The sequence below is a fragment of the Papio anubis genome, chromosome 16 (genome assembly GCF_008728515.1).
Source record: "Papio anubis isolate 15944 chromosome 16, Panubis1.0, whole genome shotgun sequence".
NCBI lineage: Eukaryota > Metazoa > Chordata > Mammalia > Primates > Cercopithecidae > Papio > Papio anubis.
The window spans coordinates 24772111-24799528 of record NC_044991.1 but is presented as its reverse complement, the minus strand read 5'-3'; the positions used below and the strand labels follow the sequence as shown (position 1 = coordinate 24799528).

General features: G+C 45.6%; 1 protein-coding gene across 3 annotated transcripts in view; it reads left to right on the top strand.

Moving 5' to 3' along the window:
* MYO18B (myosin XVIIIB) overlaps positions 1 to 27418 on the top strand; it is a 297367-nt gene that overhangs the window by 243937 nt on the left and 26012 nt on the right. For 2 of the 3 annotated variants that reach the window (XM_031656039.1, XM_031656038.1), the window contains exons 40-41: positions 14987 to 15117; positions 26483 to 26527. In XM_031656039.1, coding sequence (XP_031511899.1) covers positions 14987 to 15117; positions 26483 to 26527 — 176 coding nt within the window. The remainder of the gene's footprint in view (positions 1 to 14986; positions 15118 to 26482; positions 26528 to 27418) is intronic. The other variant, XM_031656040.1, reaches the window with a different exon arrangement.

The window sequence follows — 27418 nt, the reverse complement described above, 5'->3', positions numbered from 1 at the left end:
ATAGAAGGGAAAGAAACTAATTCTCTCAGAGGGAACCAGAGAGCACATCATACAGGAGGTGATTATGGAATGGGGTCTTGATGGATGAGTAGAAGTTCACTTGTCAGAGAAGGGAGAAGGCAGACGAGAACATTCCAGATGGAGGAATGGTAGATTCAAAGGCACAGAGGCATCAAAGAACATGGCATGTTTGGGAGCTTGGGAAAACTCTGGGAATTACTGATGTGGGGTGCAAGGTGTGGGCAGCAAAAAGAAAGGGGGAGTTGGGACAGAGACTGTGAAGGACCTGATATGCTAAACAACACAGTTGGGACTGTGGGAACTGAGGAGACACTGAAGACTTTTCAGCAGAGGAGTGACATGATCAGGGTAAAGAGATTCCTCCGTGGAGGCTTTGTGGAATACAATTGGAGAGTGGGCTAGACTGATGAGAGGAACATCAGTACCAAACCGTGTGAATCCTGGCCAGGCATGGTGGCTCATGCTTGTAATCTCAGCACTTTAGGAGGCCAAGGCAGGTGGATTACCTGAGGTCAGGAGTTCGAGACCAGCCCTGCCAACATGGCGAAACCTTGTCTGTACTGAAAATACAAAACTTAGCAGGGTATGGTGGTGCACACCTGTAGTTCCATCTACTTGGGAGGCTGAGGATTGCTTGAATCCAGGAGGCAGAGGTTGCATTGAGCCGAGATTGCGTCACTGCACTCCAGCCTGAGCAACAGAGCAAGACTTTGTCTCAAAAAAAAGAGAACTAGATGAATCCTTAGGAAATTACGATGAAGACTAAATTTATAAAAACAGAACGGAGAGCAGAGGAAAGATGCAAGAGATTGCATTGATGAGACACCTGAAGCCTAGAGAAGGGATCCAGGGTAATCTATAAATTGTTCCCACACTAAACTTCTTTGGAGACAAAATCCAGTGGCCACTTGAGAAGTTGCAAAGTCCATTTTCCCTATTTCTGCAATCACATGGGCTAGTGGGCTGAGAAGAAATATGAGCTGCATTTCCATTTAAATTGAAATAAGACATGTCAAAGGTGGCTTAGTAATTACCCGCTGGAACAATGGCAGTATGATGTGGGAAGTGTAGTGTCAGTATATGCAGTGCAGATAATTTTTGCAGTCGAGACTTAATTATGTTGATATAATTATTCCCCTGTCAGGAAAATTGGGTGGCACAGATATGTCATATTTGTGTTTGAGCAGAAAAATGAAATGCCTTTTTTTCTTTATTCAGAGAGCAGTTGGGTGGGTGACTCTGGGAAGTTGGGATTGGGGTGTTTGGAGTTTACTCCAGGTCAGGATGTCTGTTTGCATCTGAGGGTTTTATGAATCCCCTGCTCAGTTGGTATCAACTTTGAGAAGGTTGTTGGGGTCCCATGATGGCTCTTCTTTGCGCCTTTCTGAGAATGCTGCATCAGAAGTCACAGGATGGAGAGGAATTTTAGGGCTGGCAAAGCTAGGAGTTCTGAATAGCAAGAGCTTTAAGGAACTTTAGAGAGATTTCTTTTTAAATTTTTTATTTGCAAACCTTGCGACTGAAAAACCCAAGATAGAGTTACCTGCCTCGAAGCCTGATCCCCCCTCCCTTTCCCTTCCCCTTCTCCATCCCAATGCCCCAAGAGAGCTTTAGCCACATTCTCCATCCCTGTGTGATAGGGTCTTGAGGGGTCTGTGCCGTCCACTCCTCCCCACACATCAGGGACTCCACGAATCAAGTACAAAGTCCCTTCCTCGCCACTGAAGCTCCAGTCCCTGGCACGATGGTTACTCAAGTAGCTGGAATGATTTCCAGGCAGAAATGATCCATCTAAAGTGGATGAAATGGAGAGAGGTGCACTTGTTAAGAGAACGAGGACAGGGGTAGGAAACACCCAGGTTCTAGTTTTTTCTCTGCAGCCCCATGACTGTGCAGTCTTTACCAGGTGGCTTCCTGCTCTAAGCCTCCGTTTTGGCCCCTGGTGTCTGGCATGTGTGTCCACAGATGCTCATGGGATGTGTGAATGCACACAGCAGTGCAGCCGACTTAGACGTTCTGCAGGCAAGCTCTTCATCATGTACATTTTAAACAGCTCAAGTTGCCTAAATGTTAACTTTCCAGAAAGCTATAAAGACCCTCAGGCAACAGCTGCGGGCATTTTAAAACCATCGGGTTGAAAAATAAGAAAAGAAAGGAAAGACCAGAAGCAGGTGCCTGGAGCAGCGAGCCCTTCTGCCTCAAGATAAGGGAGAATCCTGGCAGGGAAGGCTGGATGGTGTGCAGTTCCATAGAGTCCCCTACTTGGCTGCAGAGTCAACTCCATTCTGCCTTTAATATACAGGTGTTTTACCTGAGCGTGAGTCAAATAGATGTATCTATACACATATGCAGAAATGAACACAGGATGGAAATACACCAACATATTCATGAAAAGCGATTGTCCCCAAATAACAGACTTAAGGATGATTTTCAAAGTTTTCTTTTGTCACTTTTTAAATGTTCTGCATTCTCTATAGTGAATGCTATTAGAAACAGAAAAGCAAAGCAATGGCGTTTAAAAGAGAAAGAAAAGAGCACGTGGTGTTGTATTAGTTTTTAGGGCAGCTATAACAAAGTGCCACCGACTGCATGGCTTAAGACAACAGAAAGGTATTGTCCTGCAGTTCTGGAGGCTGGAAGTCCAAAAACCAAGGTGTCAGCAGGGCTATCCTCTCTCCAAAGGCTCTAGGAAAGAAACTGTTCCATGCCTGTCTCCTAGCTGCTGGTGGTTAACTGGAAAATATTGATGTTCCTTGGCTTCTAGATACATCGCTCTAATCGTCAATCTTTATGTGACATTCTCCCTGTGTCCTCCCATTCTCTTCCCTCTAAGTGTATCTCTGTGTCCAAGTTTCCCGTCCTTAGAAGGACACTGGTCATATTGGATTAGGACCCATCCAGATGACTTCATTTTGACTAGATTACCTCTGCGGAGACCTTATCTCTAAGTACAGTTACATTCTGAAGTCCTGGGGATTAAGACTTCAACCTGTCTTTTCCGGGGACATGATTCAACTCATAAACAGATGTGTTTCTTGAGATGAGAAGTTCTTCCTTCGTAGGTATGGGAGTCAATTGAGATGGGACACATGTGAAGATCTTTTGATGTTACTGTGACAGCCAGCCTCCCAAGATGGTTCTCAGTGATCTGCGTCTCTGGCATTCACACCCCGGTGTTGTCACCTCCCATACTGCATCAGAGTTGGTCTGTGTGACATATTGATTGCATCAATGGTAATAGGTCACCCCTTCTGAGACTAGGCTATAAAAGACATTTGGTGGCAGGAGGATCACTTGAGGCCAGGAAGTCAAGACCAGCTTGGACAACACTATGAGACCCCATCTCTACAAAAAAAATTGAAAAAAAAAAAAAGCCTGGTGTGATGGTGCATACCTGTAGTCCCAGGTATTCAGGAGGCTGAGGCAGGAGGCTCATGTGGGATCAGGAGTTTGTGGTTGCAGTGAGCCATCATGGTGCCACAGCACTCCAGCCTGGGCAACAGAGTGAGACCCTGTGTCTAAAGAATGATAAAACTATAGAATAAATGACATTTGGCTTCTGCCTTGTTCCCTCTTGGATCACTTGCTATGGGAAAACCATCTACTGTGTTATGAGGACACTGAAGCAGCTCAGCGGGTGTATTAGTCCGTTCTTGCATTGCTATAATGAACTACCTGAGACTGGATAATTTATAAAGAAAAGAGGTTGAATTGGCTCATAGTTCTGAGGCTATACAGGAAGCATGGCTAAGGAGGCCTCAGGAAACACAATCATGGCAGAAGTCGAAGGGGAAGCAGGCAGGCCCTACATGGCTTGAGCAGGAGGAAGAGAGAGAAGGGGGAGGTGCTACACACTTTTAAACAACCAGATCTTGTGAGAACTCATTCGCTATCATGAGAGCAGCAAGGGGAAAATCCACCCCCATGATCCAGTCACCTCCCACCAGGCCAGCCCCTCCTCCAACACTGGGGATTACAATTCGACATGAGATTTGAGCAGGGACACAAATCCAAACCACATCAGTGGGAGATCTATGAGGCAGAGAACTGAGCCTTCCTGCCAACAGCCAGTGAGGAAGTGAGGCCTCCAGCCAGTAGCCACATCAGTGAGCCTGCTTGGAAGGGCACCCTCCAGCTGCAGTCAAGCCTGCAGACAACCAAAGCCCTGGCTGGCATTTCGATAGATCCTGCCTTTATTCCCTATCGCTGCTGCAACAAGCAGCCACTAACACAGCATCTTTTTTTTTTTTTTTTTTTAATTATTATACTTTGAGTTCTAGGGTACATGTGCATAATGTGCAGGTTTATTTACATATGTATACTTATTGCCCTGTTGGTGTACTGCAACCATCAGCTTCGTCAGCACCCACATCAACTTTCGTCATTTACATCAGGTATAACTCCCAATGCAATCCTCCCACTCCCCTCCCATGATAGGCCCGGTGTGTGATGTTCCCCTTCCAGCGGTCCAAGTGATCTCATTGTTCAGTTCCACCTGTGAGGTATGAGAACATCGCGGTGTTTGGTTTTGTGTTCTTGTGATAGTTTGCTAAAACGGTGGTTTTGAAAGCTGCATCATGTCCCTACAAAGGGACCTTAGACTCACATCTTTATGGCTGCATAGTATTCCATGGTGTATATGGTACCCACATTTTTCTTAATCAATCTGTCACTGATGGACATTTGGGTTGATTCCAAGTCTTTGCTATTGTGAATAAGTGCCACAATAAATACGTGTCCATGTGTCTTCACCTTAGCATGATTTATAATCCTTTGGGTATATACCCAGTAATGGGATGGCTGGGTCATATGATACATCTAGTTCTAGATCCTTGAAGAATCGCCATACTGTTTTCCATAATGGTTGAACTAATTTACAATCCCACCAACAGTGTAAAAGCTAACACAGTATCTTAAAACAACACAGATTTATTCTTTTAGAGTTCTAGAGATCGGATGTCCAAGATGAGTCCAAAGGCATTAAAAATTAAGGTATCATCAGGATTGGTGCCTTCTGGAGTCCCCAGGGGATAATCTGTTCCAGCCTCTTATAGCTTCTAGAGTCTGCCAGCATTTATTGGCTCCTGGGTGCACCACTCCAATCCCTGCTTCCATCTCCACATTGCTGCTCTCTGCCCCACCGATCCCCTTGCCTCCATCTTCAAAGACCCTTATGATTGATAATATTAGGGCCTACCTGGAGAATCCAGGATAATGTCCCTCTACCTCAAGATCCTTAACATAATCGTATCTGCAAGATGCCTTTTGCTATATAAGGGAACATATTTACATGTTGCCGGATTAGATCATGGACATCTTTGGGAGGCCTTTATTCATGCTGCCAAGTACCTTGAACCAGAACCACCCAGAGAAGCCACTCCTGAATTCTCAACCCACAGAAACCATGAGAGATAATACATGATATTGGATATTTCAAAACTCTAAGTGTTTGGGTAACTTAGTATACAGCAATATGTAACTAGTACAGAATAGGGATCTGTAATCCTGCACTTGATTCTGTAGCCCTTGAAAATAATAATTCTGGTGGCTGAGCACAATGGTTCACACCTCTAATCCCAACAGTGGGAGGCAGAGATGGGAGGATCACTTGAGGGCCAGAGTTCAAGTTCAGCCAGGGCAACATAGTGAGACCCCATCTCAAAAAACAAAAAACAAGGCGCACACACACACACACACACACAAAAAACTTAAGTGGATGCGGTGATGTGCACCTGTGGTCCTAGCTACTGAGTAGGCTGAGGCAGGAGGATCATCAGAGCCCAGGAGTTCGAGGCTGCAGTGAGCTATGATCACACCACTGCACTCTAGCTTGAGTGACAGGGCGAAACTCTGTCTCTAAAATTAAAAAAAAAAGAAAGAAAATCGTAATTCTGGATGTCTTATAACTTTTTCCTCAAAATATGGACATGGAAAAGTGTGCAAATCACATAAGTGAACAGTTTGATGAATTTGTACGGACTGAAAACACTGTTGTCTGTCTTAAATAATGAAACCTGGAATGATCCTGGATGCTTTAGAGCTCTGAACCAGCCATTGCCCGTTCACTTTCAGATCTACTCCTACCCCTTCTCTGCTCTGCTGTAGAATTACAGAAAATGACATTTCCTGGTTTCCTTGACTTCTGGTAGGTTCTGCCAATGAAAGGCAGTGATGGACAACTGAAGGTCAAAAGGAAGGGAGAAGACAGGATATCTTTCTTTGACACTGCCTTGAGGCATCCATGGAAGCAGCAGTACCTCCTTTTAATCCAGATTTTATCAAGGACTCTCCCCCTTCCTCCATGAAGCCTATTTCCTCCCGGCAGCACTATTGAGGTCTCGCTTCCCAATGGATGGCCCAACTCCTTGGCTTTTTTGTCCAGCCCTAGGTTGGCAGTGCCTTCCTGCTGTTGCTAATTTCTCCTGGCTTCTCAATTTTTCCATCACCTGGGTCACACATTTTCTGTATTAAATTCCCTTGGCTGAATGACCTAGAGTGGTTTCTGTTTTCCCAAAGCATTCTGTAAAATCCTTCCAGCTACAACAAAACAAGTAATAGATTCTTAGACGTCATTTTCTGAAAAATGAAGTCATCCTCACTAAATGCCAGCAGCCCTCGTATTTTCTGTGTCTTTACTGAGAAAGAAGGAAATAGGAACCTGAGGACCAAGTACGTGCTACTGATGTAGGTAGATGAGGTGTACACAATTTTACGTTATTTCATTTGTTCCTTGTAACACCTTTTGTCAAGGAATAATGTCGTACTGCCATTTTAACAGATGAGGAACTGAAGGTGCGAAAGGATTAGTAACTCTTCGGTTTTCGCGTAGCTGCTTCAGGGCTCGTGTCGTTCCAAAGCCAGTTCTGTTCCTGCTATTTGTGATATTGTTAGCAGTTTGCATCTCTCCCTCTCCCCACTCACTAGGGTCTCCCTGGAAGTGTGATTAGCTTCAGCTTCACTCGGATCCACAGAATACTCACCAATCTTTAAGGAGAAATAAACTTGCGAACCAACTAACTAATATAAATATCTTCTTTGAGGATATGAAAACCATTTCTAGGAGGATTGGGATCATTTAAAAATGTGGCAGAGGCTGAGTGCAGTGGCTTATGCCTGTAATCCCAATGCTTTGGGAGGCCAAGGAGGGAGGACACTTGACACCAGGAGTTTGAGACCAACCTGGGGAACATAGCAGAACCCTGTTTCTGCAAATACTACTACTACTTCTACTACTAATAAAATATCTGGGCATGGTAGTGCATGCCTGTAGTCCCAGATACTCAGGAGACTGAGGTTGGGAGGAACACTTGAGCCCAGGAGTTCAAGGTTACAGTGAGCTATGACTGCACCACTGCACTCTCCAGTCTGGGCGAGAGAATGAGACCCCCCCATCTCTTAAAAAAAAAAAAAAAGTGTAGCAGAATTGAAAGTTCTGACCGATGCTGGCAGATGAAGCACAGGACAGCACTGGAATGACACACTTGGGTTGGTGAGTTAAGAGAATGGATTCTAGTCCCTGATTGCTTGGGTCTCTGCTGTGATTGATCAGACATGCCTGCCATGTATGAAGAAAAGGACAGGAGGTATTGTTGGGTATTTGCTGACCCTTTAGAAATTACGAAGGCCCCAACTTTAATCTGTCACTTTCTAGCTGTATGAATTTGGTACCTTTGATGGGTCTCTCTGTGTCTATTATCACATCATAAAAATAGAATAATACTAGGGTGGGTGGATCACTTGAGGTCATGAGTTAGAGACAAGTCTGGCCAACATGGTGGAATCCTGTCTCTACTAAAAATACAAAAATTAGCCAGGTGTAATGGCAGGTGCCTGTAATCCCAGCTACTTGGGGGGCTGAGGCAGGAGAATTGCTTGAACCTGGGAGGTGGCAGTTGCAGTGAGCTGAGATCATGCCACCGCACTCCAGCCTAGGTGACAGAGCAAGATTCCCTCAAAAAAAAAAAAAAAAAAAAGAATAATGTAACAAATCTTCAGGATAATTATGAGGAAAGAACCCTGTAGAGTGATGACCAACTTCTCCTCCGTCCTTATTCTTGCTGGAGACTGGGCATACATTTGCATTTTCTTAGGGCCACTCCCACTGTTTCCTTTCCCAAAGTGGAGCTTAACACCACCTGCTGATGCTTACTCTATTACCAATGTAGCCTTTGAGCTCTTGATGGAACACAATTCACAGGGCATTATTATTATTATTATTATTATTTTGAGATGGAGTCTTGCTCTGTCACTCAGGCTGGAGTGCAGTGGTGCAATCTCAACTCAATGCAACCTCCGCCTCCCAGGTTCAAGCAATTCTCCTGCCTCAGCCTCCTGAGTAGCTGGGACTACGGGTGTGCGCCACCACACTCGGCTAAATTTTTTGTATTTTTATTACAGCCGGGGTTTCACCATGTTGGTCAGGCTGGTTTCAAACTCCTAACCTCAAATGATCCTCTCACCTCGGCCTCCCAAAGTGCTGGGATTAGAGGCATGAGCCACCCTGACCGGCCCACAGGGCTTTTATTCCCCCACTTCACACCCTCCAGCCTCAGCCTCATTTCTCCCAGGCAAGTGACCCTCGAACAATTTGAAGGAAGCAATGGCAGTTCCTCGTAGCCTTTCTTTCTGGGAAAGATTCCCTCACCTGCAAATACATAGGCATCATCGGATGAAACAGGAACAATTAGAAGCAAAGCTGGAAAGAGCCATGGACTGCAGTCAGGAGACTTGAGCTTAGCTCTAGATCTTTCCTTGGTTGTGTGTCCCTAGGCAAGTGGGTTAACCTCTCTGAGTCTCAGTCTGCTCATCTGTAAAATGGACATGACAAGGTGGTGAAGATTACCTCTCAGCACGGAGCAGGTGGATGAGGAGATTGTTCACTGTAGCATCAGAGAGGAATAAAGTATATATTTTTAACTTGCCTACTATAAACATAATTCTTATTCTTTACAGAAAATCTTGAGGAGTGCTAAAAGGAATGTAAAAATTGCCTGATATCTTACCACACAGAGATAATAGCCATTGCTACCACTTTGTTGCAATAATCTCAGCTCACTTTTTGTGTTTCTATAGTACTTGACTCTGGGGGTTTCGATAAAGATTAAATGAGATAAGATATTTTGAACATTTAGCAGAGTGCCTGTGTTTGCAAGAAATATACATAAATATATTCACTTATTTATTAGTTTAACACGTATTTATTATGTTCAAGGTTTGTTAAACATTTAAGGATATGAAACTACTTGATTATTTTCATCAAGTTTCAGGATATACCCTGATCTATAGGATAAAGTACATATTACAGGCAAAATTCAACTCCATTTGATTTTCAGGTTGAAGCCAGAAAGGATGGCTGATTGCTAATTCTAATCAGTAACCAGATTCTAATAAATACATCCTTAATATTGGTTAGGTAAGCTATGTGCCAGATGCTGGAAATATTTGGGTGTGTATCTACACATGTACATATTGTGCACACATGTTCACATATGTACATGTTTATATATATAATAGCATATGTGTGTGAAATTCTTTTTAGCACCAGGCTCCGTAACATTTTCTGCTTGTCTTTACCAAATTAGAAGAAAGCAACAAGATAGGTTTTCATCAAGTTTCAAAAGTGTTTTGAGATAGTCTGATCTATAGTGTAAATTGTGTGGCACAGGTGAAATTAACTTTGGGGGGCCTTGGGAGACACCTCAGGAGGTTTGAGAGGCAACCTCTAGAGGTGCAGAAATTAACAAATGAGAGTCTTGTCCATTTGCAGAGAGGAGAGGGGTCCTCTGAAGATTGAGATGCTCTGGACAGAGAAAACAAACAACAAACAGCAGTTTTAAATATTAGCCTCTAATTGAACATCACAAGAGGAGATGACTTTAATTGCAGCCATTAATTATCACATGAACTGCTTCTCACATGAGCAACTCTTTGATATGTTCCAGAGGGAGTAGCCTGGGGGTTTAACAAGAATCATAGTTCTCTCAAGTGATGCTGAGCAGGTCAGCAAGTATGCATGTTATCTACATAGTACATGTTATTGTACTGATCTCTGTGTACACGATATATATATCCTCCATATATTATGTATGTATCATGTATATTATGCATGCATTAGTTAAAATGTGTAATACCTCTATCCTTCCCTAATTCGCCACTAATAGTCATACAATAGCACCATTCATTTCATCCCCAAACATGTATCGAGTGCCTCCTGTGTTCCAGACACCGGTAATACAGATAGAGATTAGATCCCTGCAAGAACATAAGCTCTGTGGAAGTGAGGACTTTATTTGTATTGCCAGCGCCTAGATCAGTGCTGCACCTCGTAGGTGCTCAACAAATGTTTATTAAATGTATGTATGTATGAATGAATAATATATGAATATATAATATATACCAGGAGGTGTGGATGTTGTGTGTCTACAGTGTGTACACCATTATATTGTAGTTTTAGATTACCCCGGCAATGTGGTGTATATCTTAAAGGATTTCTGCTGTCTATGCATCTAACTATCTAAATCATTTTGTATCCTAATTATCCCCCACCTTCCAATTTCTCTCCATGCTTCAAATCTCTGAGGAGAGCTAATAACAGAGAGGACCAAGCTCACACCCAACCTCAGAACCCAACCCCATTTGCATGAAGCAGCCCTGAGCCAAGCCCAAGCGAGCGCGATTGTCAGATGCTGTCGTTGCCTCCCGTCCACTTCCTGTTTCATGAGAGGGGCACTGACTCACTTCCCCTTCTGCCTGTGCATCCCTTCCGTGTCTCCGGAGGGGTCTCTGGCTGGTGCCTTGTTTTATCTGCCCCAGGAAGACCGTGTGGGGCACTGTACTTGTTTAGCCTAATGAAATGGTCTCTGCAATCAGCAGACTCCATTTGGTTTTTGTGTTGAAGCAGGAAAGATTTGCTGATTGCTGATTACACCAACACTAAATTTCTCCAAGCTTTCTCCTCGGGGTGCACCCACTGAGTCTGATGCTTCCCTAGCAGATGGAGGACGGGATGCAGAGGGTGGCAAGGGGGCAACGGTGGAGGGTGGAAGGTAGTGGCAGGTCCCCAAACCCTGTCCTTGGTCCACATACTCTGGCCTAACTAATGATGGCTTTCTGGTTCTCACCTCTTCTTGCTGTGTCTAAGCCAACTCACCTTCTATGCAGCCCTTGTGTTTTTCATGTCTTGTCTCTGCAGGATAGTGAAAAATCTTCAGAGCCAGAGTCCTGCATTCCGATGCTTTTGTTTGCTTTGTGACTTTGGCGGATCTCCTCAGTGAACTGGGGATGACACTGTTCTTCCTGATGCTTCTTCTCCTATGAGAATTAAAGGATAGCTATGCCACTGTTGGTCAGGTTTCCACTCTGTCAAGCTCATCTACTCCTCGCAAGAGCCCTGTGAGGGAGGGTCTGCTACTGGCTCCATTTCCCCAGTGAGACAACTGAGGTCAGAGAGGTTAAGTAACTTGCTGGAAGTCACACAGCCAGTGAGCAGCAGAGTTGCGATTTGAACCCCGGCAGCTCGGCTCCAGAGCCTACTTTCACTTTTATGATAGTGTGGATTTGACTCATTTTAGACTCCTATTTCTTCTGCCCATTTGCTTAGTCCCAGCCCAGGCCCACCCATCCCTGAGACACAGTGCCTCCTTCTGTCTGTCTCTTCTACCCTCCAGGAAGCTCCCTGAGGATGTGGACTGTACAGCTTGCTGCTCCTGCATGACACTGACACGGGCAAGATTCAGCTAAGCAAAACGAGGAAGGGGCGTCTGTATACCCTTTTCTCGTATCTCAGCACATGTGACCTAAAGGGTTCCCACTTAAGAACCCAAGACCTAGGTGCACATCTCAGCTTTGTGGTCTCCCAGCGGCGTGACCTCAGACAGGTCATTGGGTTAGACATTCATTGAACCAATGCTTATAGGATTCACTGTACTTAACACGTAACCCACAATGGCCCAGATGTGTGGACGTGGGATAGAATCTAAGACAGCAATACAGATTTTTCTGCCTCTGTGTCTTACAAAGACACAGGTGCCATATCTGGGAGAAAGTGGCTAATGCCCAGTGACACCATCGTCCTGGCCCATTAGAAAAGAGTGGAGCCAGCTGGGCATGGTGGCTCACGCCTGTAATCCCAGCACTTTGGGAGGCCGAGGTGGGCGGATCATGAGGTCAGGAGATCAAGACCATCCTGGCTAACACGGTGAAACCCTGTCTCTACTAAAAATACAAAAAAAAAAAAAAAAAAAAAGCCAGGCGTGGTGGCAGGCGCCTGTAGTCCCAGCGACTGGGGAGGCTGAGGCAGGAGAATGGCGTGAACCTGGGAGGCAGAGCTTGCAATGAGCCAAAATTGTGCCATTGCCCTCCAGCCTGGGCTACAGAGCAAGACTCCGTCTCAAAAAAAAAAAAAAAAAAAAAGGGAAAAGAGTGGAGCCTGGGCAGATGCTCCCAGAAGCTGCTAGGATTTTGCACCTAGCCATTTTCTAGGTGCGTTTATGAGCTGACATGCTGATGTCCTGGGGTGAGCACCCCCTCCTTCACAGTCCCTCAGTGTCCTTTATTTCCTCTGACAACCTGGAGGCCTGAACCTCAGGTTGTCTCTCACCTTGTCAAGGCTGAGATGGGGATTTCACAGTTGGTGGCTTCAATCAACTGGGATGGACTGGCAGCCCCTTCTCATGCCACCACCGTGGCATCCTTCCCGCCACCCCTTCTCCCTCTCATCAGCTCAGCCTGGCCCTTAGGCTTACTCAGTCTTTGCCTGCTGCCTCTCTCTCTTTAAAATCAGAAAACATTGGAAAGGCACAGACGTACAATAATGTGAACGGGCAGGCCGATCTGCAGAGCTGTGTGTCTCTGCAATGGTCCTCACTGACTTCTTTTGGGGAATGCAATCAGAGCCACAGAAAGAGCACTGGACTTGGAGCCACCAAGTCCAGAGTTCAGATCCCAGCTCTGCGCCTTTCCTGAGTGACCTCGCTGAGTGACCTTGCTGGCTTTAATTTCCTCATCTGCAAAATAAAGAAAAATGAGGCCGGGTGCGGTGGTTTATGCCTGTAATTCCAGCACTTTGGGAGGCCAAGGTGGGCGGATCACTTGAGGTCAGGAGTTCAAGACCAGCCCAGCCAACATGATGAAACCCCGTCTCTGCTAAAAAAAAAAAAAATACATAAATTAACTAGGCGTGGTGGTGGGTGCCTGTAATCCCATCTACTTGGGAGGCTGACGCAGGAGAATTGCTTGGACCCGGGACGGGGGAGGTTGCAGTGAGCTGAGATTGCGCCACTGCATTCCAGCCTGTGCAACAGAGCAAGACTCTGTCTCAAAAAAAAAAAAGAGAAAAAGAGAAACATGACTCTAGGCTAGAGAGGGGCTGTGAGCCATTCATTTTCACTCACCTACTCAGTTCCATGGGGAGCTGGGAATTGCACTTTGATCCCACATCCTCAAATTTCTTCCCTCCCACTGTCCTTAGTTGGTATGTGTGTTCCTTTATACAGCAGTCCAAAAATAAACTTTACATAATTAGAGCCGCTTACAAGAAAAATCCCATCTATAACCCCGCTTCGCCCCATCCGTAAATATTCTCAATTCTCCGTGTTATTTGCATAGATTTGGGCATGATACTGTTTGGATCTATTCCGTTTGCTTCATGTTATTTCACAGAAGCACTCCGTGCTGCCACAATTCTTATTTCTAATGTTAATGTCTGCCTAAGAGCCTCAAAGTGACACACTGTGATTTCTCTAACCATTCCCAATTGCTGGGTGATGAGGCAGATCTCAGCCTCTCCTTGTCGTCGGTAGCACCGCTGCAAACATCCTCGGGCATAGAGCTGTGTTCTGCCTCTTGATTTATCCCCCATAAGATGAATTACCAGGAGGTTAGATTCTGGGTCTCACCCAGGGTTTCAGACTCAGCACCGTGGACATTCAGGCCAGATAATTCTTTGTGGGATTGTCCTGTGCCTCATAGGATGTTGAACAGCATCTCTGGCCTCTACCCACCAGATGCCGGCAGCATTTCTCCAAGTTGTGACTGCCAGAAATGTCTCCAGATATGGCCAAATGTCCCCTGGGGGCAAACTAACCATCAGGTGACAATCATTGTATGTTAAAGGGTAGCAATGAGTAGGTTACAAATTAAAGTCAGAGATTTTCCCAAGAGTCCAGATAAAATCCGATTAGAAAGGTACCAGAAAGTACTGATCACTAAGATGAACCCCGAGAGGGGAGTCAGAGGCACTGAGCTTGAGTTCCAGCTCCGCCATGAAGTCTTTACTTCTTAAGGCCTCAGTTCCTTATCTGTGAAATGGGAACAAGAATAGAGACTCACCTGCGGGGCCTGCGAGGCATGAGTGAGATCCTGGCTGCAAAACACTCAGCACAGCTCTGGCCACAGAAAGAGCTCCACAAATGCCCATTGTGCTTGCCTGTTCTAGAGGGAGCCCGGCTAGGTTTTTCATCTTTGCTTTTGCTGCTGTGAGGACAGCAAGGTGCGGGTGTCTAGGGGACGTACTTGAAAGAAAACCATCTTTGTTATACTCTCCCCATGACCTCCTGCACCAGATTTATCCCTGGGGCTCAGCTTCCTAAACCAGACTCCATGACCCTTCTTGGTTTTTACATTTACTCATCCATCCGAGATGGGCTGAGTATCCGCTGCGCATGGTGGTGCAGATTCAGAGCATGGCCCTGGGGTCAGATGCACTGGGAGCAGCACTCCCTGCACAGGTGAGCAAGCTCTGTGTGTCATGCCCTGGAGTATCTATTCCCTCCTCTATGAACCGTGGAACACCTGGTTGAGGATCCCATAAACCTGTCCACAGAGAGAGCCTCTCGTGGAGAACCTACCACTTAATAGTGCTCAGTGAACGCTAGGCTCAGCCTGGGGCGTGTCTCTTCCCCAGTGCATGCATGGGTGGTGCATTTCTTGCCCAAGGCCAACGTGTGTTTGCAACCTCTGTCCCCAGGAGAAGTATGTGGAGGAACTTGGGACAGTGAGGCAGACCCTCCAGACAGACCTGGAGACGTCCATTCGGCGGATTGCTGACCTGCAGGCAGCCTTGGAAGAAGTGGCATCCAGCGACAGTGATACTGAGAGGTAACTTGCTGGGGGCTGGGCGGGGCTGGGCGCAGCAGGTGGACGGCATCCTGGGGAGCTCTTTGCCCTTTAGCCGGGCAGGGGCCACATTCACTGGGAAACCCAAAGATGTTCTGGGGCTGGAGGCATCAATGGCTTACTCGGGTGAGGAGAGACTGTATGTTGCTCTGCTGGTATTAACCTCTCCTTGCTGTTGCTAAAACCTCTCAGTCCGGCTCAGCAAGCCTTTGGTGAGGCAATGTGACTGGAATAAGGACTAGTGTATGGTCTTCTGCAAGTTCCATGTCCAATCTTGGCCTAATTCCCTCATCTGTAAGATGGGCATAATAATATTAGGATGAACCACATGCAGTTGCCAAGATGGGACTATTTTTGACCTACAGACTGGAAGTTTCATATATTCAATCTACAGCCTATTTCATAGGGCTGTTGTTGAGAGTTAATTGAGTTCACAGATGAACATGACAGGCATGTAAGTGCTATATAAGTGGAAGCTATGTTTGTACAGAATAATGGACATCGTTTTACAAGGGCATATGGCTGATTCAAAGATGCAAGGTTGGGCTGGTGATTAGCGAGACCACCCAAGTTCAGTGGCAGGGTTTCTTGCCTTTCTCAGAAGATGGGCTACTTCTCACCATCTCTGCTTGAGTCTCAAGCTACTGCAGGCCACAGGTGGACCGCTCAGCTGGAAAGAGTTTGGGGTATCCCAGCTGGACCCATGGGTCCAGGCGTCCAACTCCTGTAGCATTCTGTTCCCAGGAGCTACCTTTGTGCCCTTGGCTTATTGCTTCTCTAGGAACCACAGCTGCCTGTCTTGCCACACATCCCTGCCCCCATTCTAGCTTCTGTGGCAAAGTCTGGGTAGCAGAGAAGACATTTTCCTTACATAGCTTTCCAATAAAGAATCTCCAGAGGTGGTTCCCTCCTGCTGCCTGCAAGCTGCCCCTGTACACACCTGAACAGGCCGCATTAAAAGCCAATTTTTCTTGGTCTTCCTCTCTGTGAAGGCTGTTTTTTTCTGCAGCCAGAACTGTCAAATATCAGTCTTTGGAATGCGTCCCTCTCTGTTTCCGTATGAGGACCCTGACTGCAGAGAAGTTCAAGGTCACACAGCAAATTAGCTTCATACACTGAGCGAGAACTCAGGTCTGCTGAACTTCCTACCCAGACCTTGGCCATTCACACCCCTCTTAAGGGGTGGAGGCAGGGGCAGCTGCTGACCTTTGGGGCATGTGGGTACAAGACAGGCAAGGGAAGCAGAGAGGGTTACAAATCAGCTCTGGTTTAGCCAGCAGGAAGAACCAGACATCTATATTGTCTATATTAGAGCTGACTATGAATAGTCCAGGAAAAAAACTGGAAGAAATACACCAACATTCTAACACTGAGGAAAGGCGTTACGGGTGACAATTTTTTTTTCTTCGAGTTTATTTATATTTTCTGAAATCTGTGCAATGAACATGCACACACATCTCTGGCTCTACTAGTACTCTCTTTAGGAGATTTTGCTCAAATAAGTTATGTACTCCATACACCTAATTTTAGAATGCACATAACCTCCTCCCTGAATGCAGTCCTGGGCTGGTCATAGCCGCTGAGGGATTTGTAACCTCAGACTCTCCAGTAAAGGTGCTGAGTGCAAGACGGAGAGCCACTGGACTCTTAAAACTCCATGTTCTTGGCCAGGCATGGTGGCCCATACCTGTAATCCCAGCACTTTGGGAGGCTGAGGCAGGAGGATCACTTGAGACCAGGAATTCAAGACCAGCCTGGGAAACATAAGGAGTCTCCATCTCTACGAAAACTCCTTTTTAAAAATTAGCCAGACATGGTGGTACCTGTAGTCCCAGCTACTCAGGAGACTGAGGTAGGAGGATGACTTCAACCCAGGAGTTTAAGGCTGTGGTGAGCTGTGATCTGTGATTGTGCCACTGCACTGCAGCCTGGGCGACAGAGCAAGACGCTGTCTCAGAAAATAAATAAGTAAATAAAACTTCATGTTTTGCCTCTAAATAAAAGACTTCGTCTTTAAAAAATTCTTTAATTTGTGCAAAAGTGGCTTCTATGCACATTCCAAATATTCCCGCCATTCCCTGCTAGTTGGCACAGCTGCCAAACTGCTGGTACAAGGGCAAATCCTGATGTTGCAGCTGCTTTCCAGCCCATGATTGCATTTAGGATCCCACCTCCACTGCCCCCTCCTCCTCCTGTTTTATGAGTGTCATGGCAGAACTTACTGTAATTACAAACTCCTTTTGTCAATATTACTTGTTTGATGCTTGGGCTGGCTTCTCCATTCATAGAAACAATAGAGCTTTTGCATGAATTACAGCAGGAATGAATGGCTGTAGTTACTACCATCTTTGGTCAATGAGCAAAATGTTTAAATTATTTTCACTTGCATAGCAAATATTGCTTTTCTAGTAAACAATAAAAGTTAAGTAAACATAACAGCATTGGAAGGAGGTGGAGGGTCCATGCTTGAAGGGTGGGTGACAGGCTGGAAGAAGGTGCAACAAGAAGCAAGGGACAGTGTCCATCAACAGATGAATGAAGAAAGAAAATGTGATGCGTATACACAATGGAGTACTATTCAGCCATGAAAAAGAATGAGATTCAGTCATTTGCAGCAATGTGAATGGAACTGGAAATCATTATGTTAAGTGAAATAAGCCAGACTCAGAAAGAGAAACATTGCATGTTCTCACTTTCTTGTGGGGTATAAAAATCAAAGCAATTTAACCCATGGGAATAGACAGTAGGAGGTGGGATGGCTAATGGGTACAAAAATGTAGTTAGCATGAATGAATGAGACCTGGTATTTAATAGCACAACAGGATGACTGTGGTCAATAATAATTTCATTGTACATTACAAAATAACTAAAGGAGTATAACTGAGTTGTTTGTAACACAAAGGATAATTGCTTGAGGGGATGGACACCCCATTTTCCATGATGTGGTTATTACGTATTGCATGCCTGTATAAAAACATCTCATGTACCCCATAAATATATATAGCTCCTATGTACCCCCAAACATTAAGAAATAAAAACATTATAAAATGAAAAGGAAAACAAGAAGCAAGGGACAAACATCTCACTGGGGGAATGAGGTCCTGGGGGTGAGGTCACAGAAGGTTGCAGACATCACTCCAGTCTTGGCGTAGGGGGAGTCCCCTCTGGCTTTAAAGGGACCTTGCTGTCACCCTCATCCTAATAAGAGACGCCTTTATCTGCCTCCTCTGTTCTGATCTACCCTTTCTGAGCTCCATGCCCTGGGCACCCAGGAATCCAGTCTGAATTCTTTGTCTCACTTTTCATGATCTTCTGTCTGTAGGGGCTTAAATCTTCCTCCCTGCTGGGCTTCTGATGTTCTTTCCTTGACTGGATCTCTAGTTTCCATATAACACCTGCCTCATAGCTGGAAGGGACATCACCCGTTTTTCAGAGTTGCTGTGAGGTGTGAGATGACTACAGAATGCCAGGTGTAAATGCATCTTGTGCCTGTACCTGAAAAAGCCCCGTGCAACGTGCAGGATTATTACAATTGGAAGTCAAGGAAGAATTTGAGAGGGAATAGGCTTTGCACATCAACAAGTTTGATTGCCAATTAAATCTAATAGTTAATTTCTACGTGACCTTGGACAAGTTATTCAACCTCTCTGAGCCTCCGTCTCTTTGAGTCTAAGATGGGTTAATAATACGGAGCAAGTGAAAAAGTATGACTTCCTAGCACAGTACCTTGCGCATAGTAGGGGCTCAATGAGAATCATCAATTGCATTCTTTCATTCATCTGATAAATTCTTACTGAGCACCTATTGCATGCGGGATGCTGTGTTAAGTGCTTGTTTTATTACACTTGCTTCTCGTTATCGTTATTCTCTCTCTTACAGATGAAGAGAGGTTGAATAACTTGCCTGAAGTCAGGCAGAAATGAACGTTTGGAACTGTGTCTAAAGCCCAGGTTGGTTGAATTGCCAACGAATAGAGAGGGAGAAGAGCCTAGGGTTGGTCCTGCTTTTATCAAACCTGCATTCTGATGGTGGAGTGTGTGCGTGTGTGTGTATATGTGTGTGTGTATCCAAAAATAAAGTGCACAGACTGATAAACACTAGAATACAATTGGAGTTATGAGGGCAGAGAACATGGTGCTGTGATGAAGAGCAGGATAGGCAGATATAGCCTCCCAGAGAGAAAGGGGTTGGAATTAAGACCTGAATGAGAAGAAGGCGCCAGCCATGGGAAGGCCTGGAGAAAATGAGTAAGGGCAGATCAAGGCACGTTCTAGGAAGTGAAAGAAGACCAGTGTCCCCCAGGAAGGTAGATGAGGGAGCAGCAGCCCTCTCGTTCCCCCTTTCTCTTTCTCCATCCCGCCTTCCTCTTTCCCTTTCTCCTACCTTTCTTCTCCTCTGAAGATGACCCATTGAAACCCACTGATACCCTCAGTTTCTTAAAATGCCCCAGTGCCCCAGGCAGGATTGGCCACATCATTTGTAGGGTTCATTGTGAAGTGAAAGTGTGGGGCTTGCCAGGCACGGTGGCTCACGCCTGTAATCCCAGCACTTTGGGAGGCCAAGGTGGGTGGATCACTTGAGGTCAGGAGTTTGAGACCAGCCTGGCCAACATGGTGAAACCCTGTCTCTACCAAAAATATAAAAATTAGCTGGGCGTGGTGGTGCACGTCTGTAGTTCCAGGGCCTCAGGAAGCGGAGGCAGGAAGATGGCTTAAACGAGGGAGGCAGAGGTTGCAGTGAGCTGAGATGGTGCCAGTATACTGCAGCCTGGGCAACAGAGTGAAACTGTCAGAAAGAGAGAGAGAGAAAGAGAGGAGAGAGAGAGAGAGAGAGAGAGAAAGAAAGAGAAGGAAAGGAAGGAAAGGAAAGAAAGGAAGGAAAAAGGGAGGAAAGGAAAGAAAGAAGGCTGGACGCGGTGGCTCACGCCTGTAATCCCAGCACTTTGGGAGGCTGAGGCGTGCGGATCACGAGGTCAGGAGATCGAGACCATCCTGGCTAACACGGTGAAACCCCGTCTCTACTAAAAATACAAAAAAATTAGCCAGGCGAGGTGGCGGGCGCCTGTAGTCCCAGCTACTCAGGAGCCTGAGGCAGGAGAATGGCGTGAACCTGGAAGGTGGAGCTTGGAGTGAGCCGAGATTGCGCCACTGCACTCCAGCCTGGGCGACAGAGCGAGACTCTGTCTCAACAACAAAAAAAAAAAAAAAAAAAAAAAAAAAAAGAAAGAAAGAAAGGAAGGAAGGAAGGGGCTCCTTGTTCAAAAAGTATTAAAAATTTTAAGACAGTGACAGAAGAGCATTAAACCAAAATGCAGGCCCTTCTGGGCATTGGTTGCCAGCCCCTGAAGCCAGCCCTGAATCCAGCGTGGTTCTTAGGGAGCATTTCCTAATTCTCGGCAGGCCTTGATCCTCATGTGTTGACTTAGAACTTGGATCTGAGGTGGAAACACTGTAGATTTCAATAATATCGCAGAGATGGGGAAACTGGGAAAAAAATTGCCCATGAAGTCTCAACACATTTCAAAGAATTAATATTGTATAAGGCATGTTCTCTGATCACAGTGCGATTAAATTGGTTGTAAACAATGAAAAGAAGTATTTGTGTTGCTAGATTGTAAATCCACAGTCCACAGCAGAACCCCCAGCTCCTGCCCAGGCCCCAGTCTATAGTCTCCCACTTGCCAGCAGCTCCATGCTACACTTCACTCCTAATTGCCTCATCACTCTGGGGTAAGAGGTTTGGATTAGAGCCTGAGGGACTGGTTCGAGGTACTTCTCCAGAGTTCTCAATTATAATAGAATTCAAAGCCAACCCAGGAGAGAATTAGATCTGAGTGTAACAGGCCTTCCAGGCTGGAAACGTGGCTACGTGCTCAGAAAACCAGGTGGCCTATGCGGCAGCATTTAAACATGTGCTCTCTTGCACTAGGGACCTGCATTGTAACTTGCACTGTGGCATCAACCTCCTTAGATTAATGGAGAAATGCTTTAAGCCAGTCACCCAGGCCTGGTGCATGCTCATTATTCATGGAGGGAGGAATGTGCTGGCTGACAGACAGCCCCGTTTATTCATGGCCCAGGGGCTGCGGCTGCTCTGTCTGTCACCTTGGCTGAGGGGTAAAGGGGTTTGGGTGAGATGTAGAGAGGTCAGTGAATGACCTCTTACTCTCGGGTTAGCTGAAAGTGTATAAGTACCAGCTGGTCCAATCTGAGATGAATGCTCTGAAAAAAGAGTCCTCAATTGCTTTGTTGAGTATAAGTTGGACATTTTCCAACGTACATCCTTTTATAACCTGGCTAAAATTAGGCTGCAGTAGGACAAGTGGAAAGATCTGGGTCTAACCAAAGATTCTGGTTGCTACTGAGGGCATGCTTCTGAGTTAATCTATTCGTGAGTGGACCCAGGCTCTGTCCAAACTGTAAAGTTTCTTGCTCCATAGTAGGACAGTCGTTGGAACTGCCAACAGCTCCTTTCCAGCCACTTTTTTACTTTCTAGTTTGTCCCCTGTGAGTAATGAATGTGCTCCAGGCCAAGGAGAACAACTTAAAGCATTCCTATTAATCTAAGGAGGTTGATGCTGCAGTTCACGTTGCAACGCAAGGCCTTAGTACCATATACACCTGTTTAAATGATGCTGCATAGACCTCCTGGCTTTCCTTCTAGCCCATATATCTAGCTTGTAGGATTCACAGAGAGTCAGGGCTCCAGACGACTTTATCTATTGCAGCATTACAGGAAATAATGATAATTGTAAGAATAGGTACCGTTTCTTGAGAAATTACTTTGTGCAGGTACTATGCTACCTGTTTGGGATACATTATCCTCAGAACAACTCTCTGAGGTTCCTACCATTATCATTCCCAGTTTGCAGATGAAGGAACTGAGAAGTCAAGAAACTTGCCCCAATCCATGCAGTAAGTGACGAAGCCATGATCTGATTTCCAGGCTGACCCCATAACCTACACTGCTAATGGCCAAGCTCTGCTGTCATGTCAAATGTAACCTACTTCCTCCTTTCCCTTGTCAAGGTCTCTGTTCTCTGCCCAGTAACTGCCCTGTCATTAAGGAGAACTTGTGTCTGTCACTGTGAGATGGGGCCAGTGAATTTACATGTTACTTCCCAGGCAACATTTGCATTTAGACTGGAACTGTCTGGCAAAGACTGACCCTAAAGAAGTACAGCTGAAGACATTGAATTAATTATCTTGCTCATCGTCAATCCCCTGTTTACAAATTCCCAGCACAAGTCCCCCTCCCCCTCCGCCTCCCCCTCCCCCTCCCCTCCTTTCTTCTCCTCCCCCTCCCCCTCCCCACCCCCCCTCCTCCTCCTCCTCCTTCTTGTCTCACTCTGTCACCCAGGCTGGAGTGCAATGGCATGATATTGGCTCACTGCAACCTCTGCCTCCCAGGTTCAAGCAATTCTTCCACCTCAGCCTCCCAAGTAGCTGGGACTAGAGGCACACGCCACCATGCCTAGCTAATTTTTTTTTTTTTTTGAAACGGAGTCTCGCTCTGTCGCCCAGGCTAGAGTGCAGTGGCCGGATCTCAGCTCACTGCAAGCTCCGCCTCCCGGGTTTATGCCATTCTCCTGCCTCAGCCTCCTGAGTAGCTGGGACTACAGGCGCCCACCACCTTGCCCGGCTAGTTTTTTTTTGTATTTTTTAGTAGAGACGAGGTTTCACCGTGTTAGCCAGGATAGTCTCGATCTCCTGACCTCGTGATCCGCCCGTCTCGGCATCCCAATGTGCTGGGATTACAGGCTTGAGCCACCGAGCCCGGCCCCTAATTTTTGTATTTTTAGTAGAAACAGGGTTTCACCATATTCCCCAGGTTGGTCTTGAACTCCTGACCTCGTGAGGCACCCGCCTCCACTTCCCAAAGTGCTGGGATTACAGGCATGAGCCACCATGCCTGGTCAAGTTCTTTTTTTGAAAAGCCACTTGCACCAAGGGGAGAGAAAGAACCACTGACCTCATGTCAGATGAGGGTCCCAGACAGCTGTACCGCCAAATGAATCAGGACCATGGACAGGTCATCTGTCCTTTGGGCCTGTGTCCACTCAGCAGAAAACAATGAATGGACACCCTCTGTATTGGGACACAGGGTACAGTAGGGAACAAGCAGACATGGACTTGCCTCATGGAGCTTGTAGCCCAGAGACTCTTTCTTCACATGGTAAAAGGACCAGTGGGTTTCAAACTCCCTCCTTATTGTAGAATTCCTTTTTTATACCAAAGCAAACTCATGTACAAAATTCTAGCTTAGGATGGAGTGCAGCCATCTTCTGATTGGAGTGAGAGGGGAAGGTTTGGGGCTAATCCTTCCTCCTAGGTCTCTCTTCTTAACCCCTTGGTACCCGCACTTTTCATGGTGTCTCCCAGAGCTCGAGGGCTCCATGCACCATGGTGTACAAACTCAAGTACTTTCCAGGACCAGTAACCTGTGACTTACAGGCAGTCAACATGGCAGTGAGTTCTGCCCATGTGGTTTAATGCTTCTCAGGAGCAGACAGTACAAAACTCTCCACTGCTTCTGCCTGAAAGCCTTTTTTTTTTTTAATCTCCTGTCCCGAAGACTTCATTGCAGATCATCTCACGATAAAGGCGTTAGGTGCCTTTGGCATTTGTTCATACAATAAACGTGAGGCTTAGTTCCCAGAAGCTCTTAATTCAGCCTCCTTATTTTAAACATACTCTCATTTTTTTGGAGACCAGCTCAAATGGTAGGAAACATGTGTTCCAGGTCAGATACCAGTCTTGGTATGGACAGTATTTCATCATGAATGAACAAACAGACCACCTGGTGGGTCTTGACTTCAGCCTTCGATATTCTATGCAAATTTAGCGAAACAGGTTCACGGGCAAAACCAACCAGTGTGCAGATACTATAAAAATGTAGGATTCATAAGCAGCTATACTTTCTTTTTTTAAATTTGTTTTTGTGGCTAGTTCTTTCCCAGATCAGAAGCTTAGGAGGGGCTAGTAATGATTGCTGATAATCTTAGGCTCTTATAAGATTGCCTCTTTAGATTCTTCACTGCTTTTTTTTCCCCCCCACATTGTGACACTGTGATTAAGGGTGTAACAGTAGTTAGCAGTGCAATGTTGGGTCATGCCTGCTGTCTGCTTCTTTGTCATGTAAACTATTGGCCTAGTAAATGCAGATCTTCCTGTTAAGGTAGAAAAAGCATTGAGATTAGCTATTGTAATAGAGTCTGGTGGAAACTGAAATACAAACTCTAAATGAAGAGAGCTTAACAAAAGGACTATTTACAAAGGTGTGAGGAAGCCCCAAGGTATAGATGGTGCAGCACCTAGGGAATAGCAGCAACTGAGAGCAGTAACTCCTGCAAGGTCTGAAGGGAGAAGAAGAGGGTGCAATTGCTGGAATCCAGAAAGAAAGAGAGTGAGAGAGAGGCCTGATAGGAGGAGCTCTGGCCTTTGGTTGAGAGCTGCAGCCAACACAAGGATAGACAGTAGAGAAAAATTCAGAAATCCAGGACAATAAGTACTTCAGCTTCCCTCTCTTCCCTCCTTCCTGTGAACTGTCAGCTGCATTCCCTATTGGCTGAGTCCAAGAGAAAGCCATGGGATAGGGAACCCATTGATGGGATAGGGAAGCCATTGATGGGATAGGGAACCCATTGATGGGATAGGGAAGCCACTGATGGGATAGAGAATCCATTGATGGGATAGGGAACCCATTGATGGGATAGGGAACCCATTGATGTTGTCCATACAGACCAGCCCCCTGTACGGACAGAGTGGGTCAGAGAGCAGGAGCATGCAGAAGAGTAAGGAGATGAGAAGATGCCCAGCATGATTAGACATCATGAAGTGAATGGGTCTCTAGTACTGGGGAAGAGCCCTTTGGAAGAGGGTGAATCTGAATGCCGAGTCCACCCAGGAGGCTAGTACTCATGGAGTCAGCCAGGGTAAATAGTGAACAAGAACTAACACCAGTGTGTGCTTTAATTAGCTATTGGGCAATAAAGACTTTCCTGAGTGCTGGATTCAAGTAAAGATTGGTGTTTAGTCAAAATAGGTGAGGAAGTACTCAAAATGTAAGTGAATAGGTGACTGTGTTCCAATAAAACTTTTTCCCTGTATGGAAACATATTCCCTTATTTTGGGGATTAGATTGTGAACATCTCTGGGGGCCATTATTCTGCCTCCCACAAGGCCATTCACAAAAGCTGCTTTTGTTCCGTTGTAGAGTCCTTTTCTTCAAAGGACCAGATAGTAAATATTTAGCCTTTTCCTGCCATATTGTCTTTGTTGCACTACCATTATGGTGCAAAAACAATCACAGACAAAAATCTCTATTTATAAAAATAGATGGGAGGCTAGAATTGGCCCATGGCTGTTGTTTACTGACTTTTCTTCTGTTGGATTCACCAAGCATTGTCTGAGAACTTCTGGTCTGGCTGAGCTTTGGGGCTGAAGGATGAATAACACTTGTTCTTGGTCCAGAAGGGGTGTTGGTCACTGCCTGGTGGGAACAAATGCATGTAAACAGAAACCCCCAGGGTGACAGGCTCTTGAGGATGGGAGCCAAGGAGCAGCAGGTGCATCTCATAGAGGAAACAGCTAGATCTTCTAAAAGAGGAATTGTCCAGATTACAGCAGAGAATACTGAGAAGCCCCAGTGTGATGATCCAGATTAAAATGATGTCCTAGGTGTCCGAGGTTTGCGGTTTGGCTGTCTGCACCCACCCTCTGAACAATTGCACGCTGGTTAGGAGCATGAGCTTAACAGGCCTGGGATCAAAAGCTGTGTGACTTAGACAAGTGTGTCAGGTTCCTAATCTCTAAAATGGAGACGCATGGGGGAAGTAGATGAGATTGTGTGGGTAGCATGTTTGTTGAATGGAGGGATGCTCTCTAAAGAATAGCTACCATCGTAATTAGTATTGGAGTTTCCCACAATGCCCCGGGAAGCTGCCCTGCTCCATGTCTGATTTGCTAGCACTCACAAAGAACATACAGCAAATGCCTGGCTTGTTAGCAATAACAATGCTATTAATAATGGCAGTACTAGTTGTACTAAAACAAGAGTAGCGGTAATGGTTGCTACCACTTAATTAGCACTATCTATTTGCCAGGAACCATGCTGAGATCTTTACAAGGGTTATCTCACTTACTCTGCTCCACAGCAGAGCCCCCATTGTTTGCCACATTTTAAGAAGGAAGAAAGGAAGCTCAGGGAAGGCAAGTGACTGCCCTGAGATCACACAGGGGCAAAGGTTGGAAGTGGGATTCACACTCATGTCTGTCTAACATCAGTAACCATGTTCCCAAGCTCCTGGCAGCACGAGGATAACACTCTTTCTTCTGCCTCTTACTAGTGTCCAGACGGCAGTGGATTGTGGCAGCAGTGGCAAAAAAGAGATGTAAGTTAACCCCAAGTAGAACCGAGCAGCTCACAAGGGTGAGCCCCTGGCTCTCTCTGTCCAGTTTGCAGGGGGAACATCCATGTGCACTTAGAGAATTATCAGTGATGCCCATGAGACTAATGCCTTCATGGTCACAACATACAGCACTGGGGACATAGTATTGAACTGCCCTAGTTCTTTTAGACAGAAAGAAGCCTGTGCCTCCTCATGCCACGGTCCTCAAACACCTTCAATGGCTCCCTATTGCCCCAGAATAGACTTTTTACACTGACATTTGTATTCTGCACATTCAGACCGTTACTTTCCCCTCTAACTGTGATTTCTGGTTTCCATATTGTTTATGCCCCAACCATTATGACCTCCATACCTATGTGCACATGATTCCTTCCACCCAAAATTCCATTCTTCCATCCCTGCATAGCCAAATGCTAACCTTCAGAGAAGGTGGAGCTCAACTTTCACTACTTGATGTCTTTCCTTAGGCCTCCACGAAGCAAATCAAGGCTCCCTCTTCGAAAGAAAAAATTATTAATGCTTTATGGAGGCATAGAGGGTAGGTTTTATTAGAACTTACCATTATGAACGCTTTGTAGAGACGGAGGGCAGGTTCTAGTAAAACCTACTGTCTGTCCCTCTATAAAACATTAATAATTAAAAAATTTTATGGTTATTTATAGAGATGGGGTCTTGAGGACAGGGTCAATGTTAAGTTCATGTGTTCAGCTCCCTGGTGCTTGGCATACAAGGAGCATCCTATTAAAAAAAACTATATATATTATATATACACACACATGCACACATATAAATATTAATATACAAATATACACACATACATATACACACACATATACATAATGTCGAGTGAGTATATCAACTTACGTGGTCTCA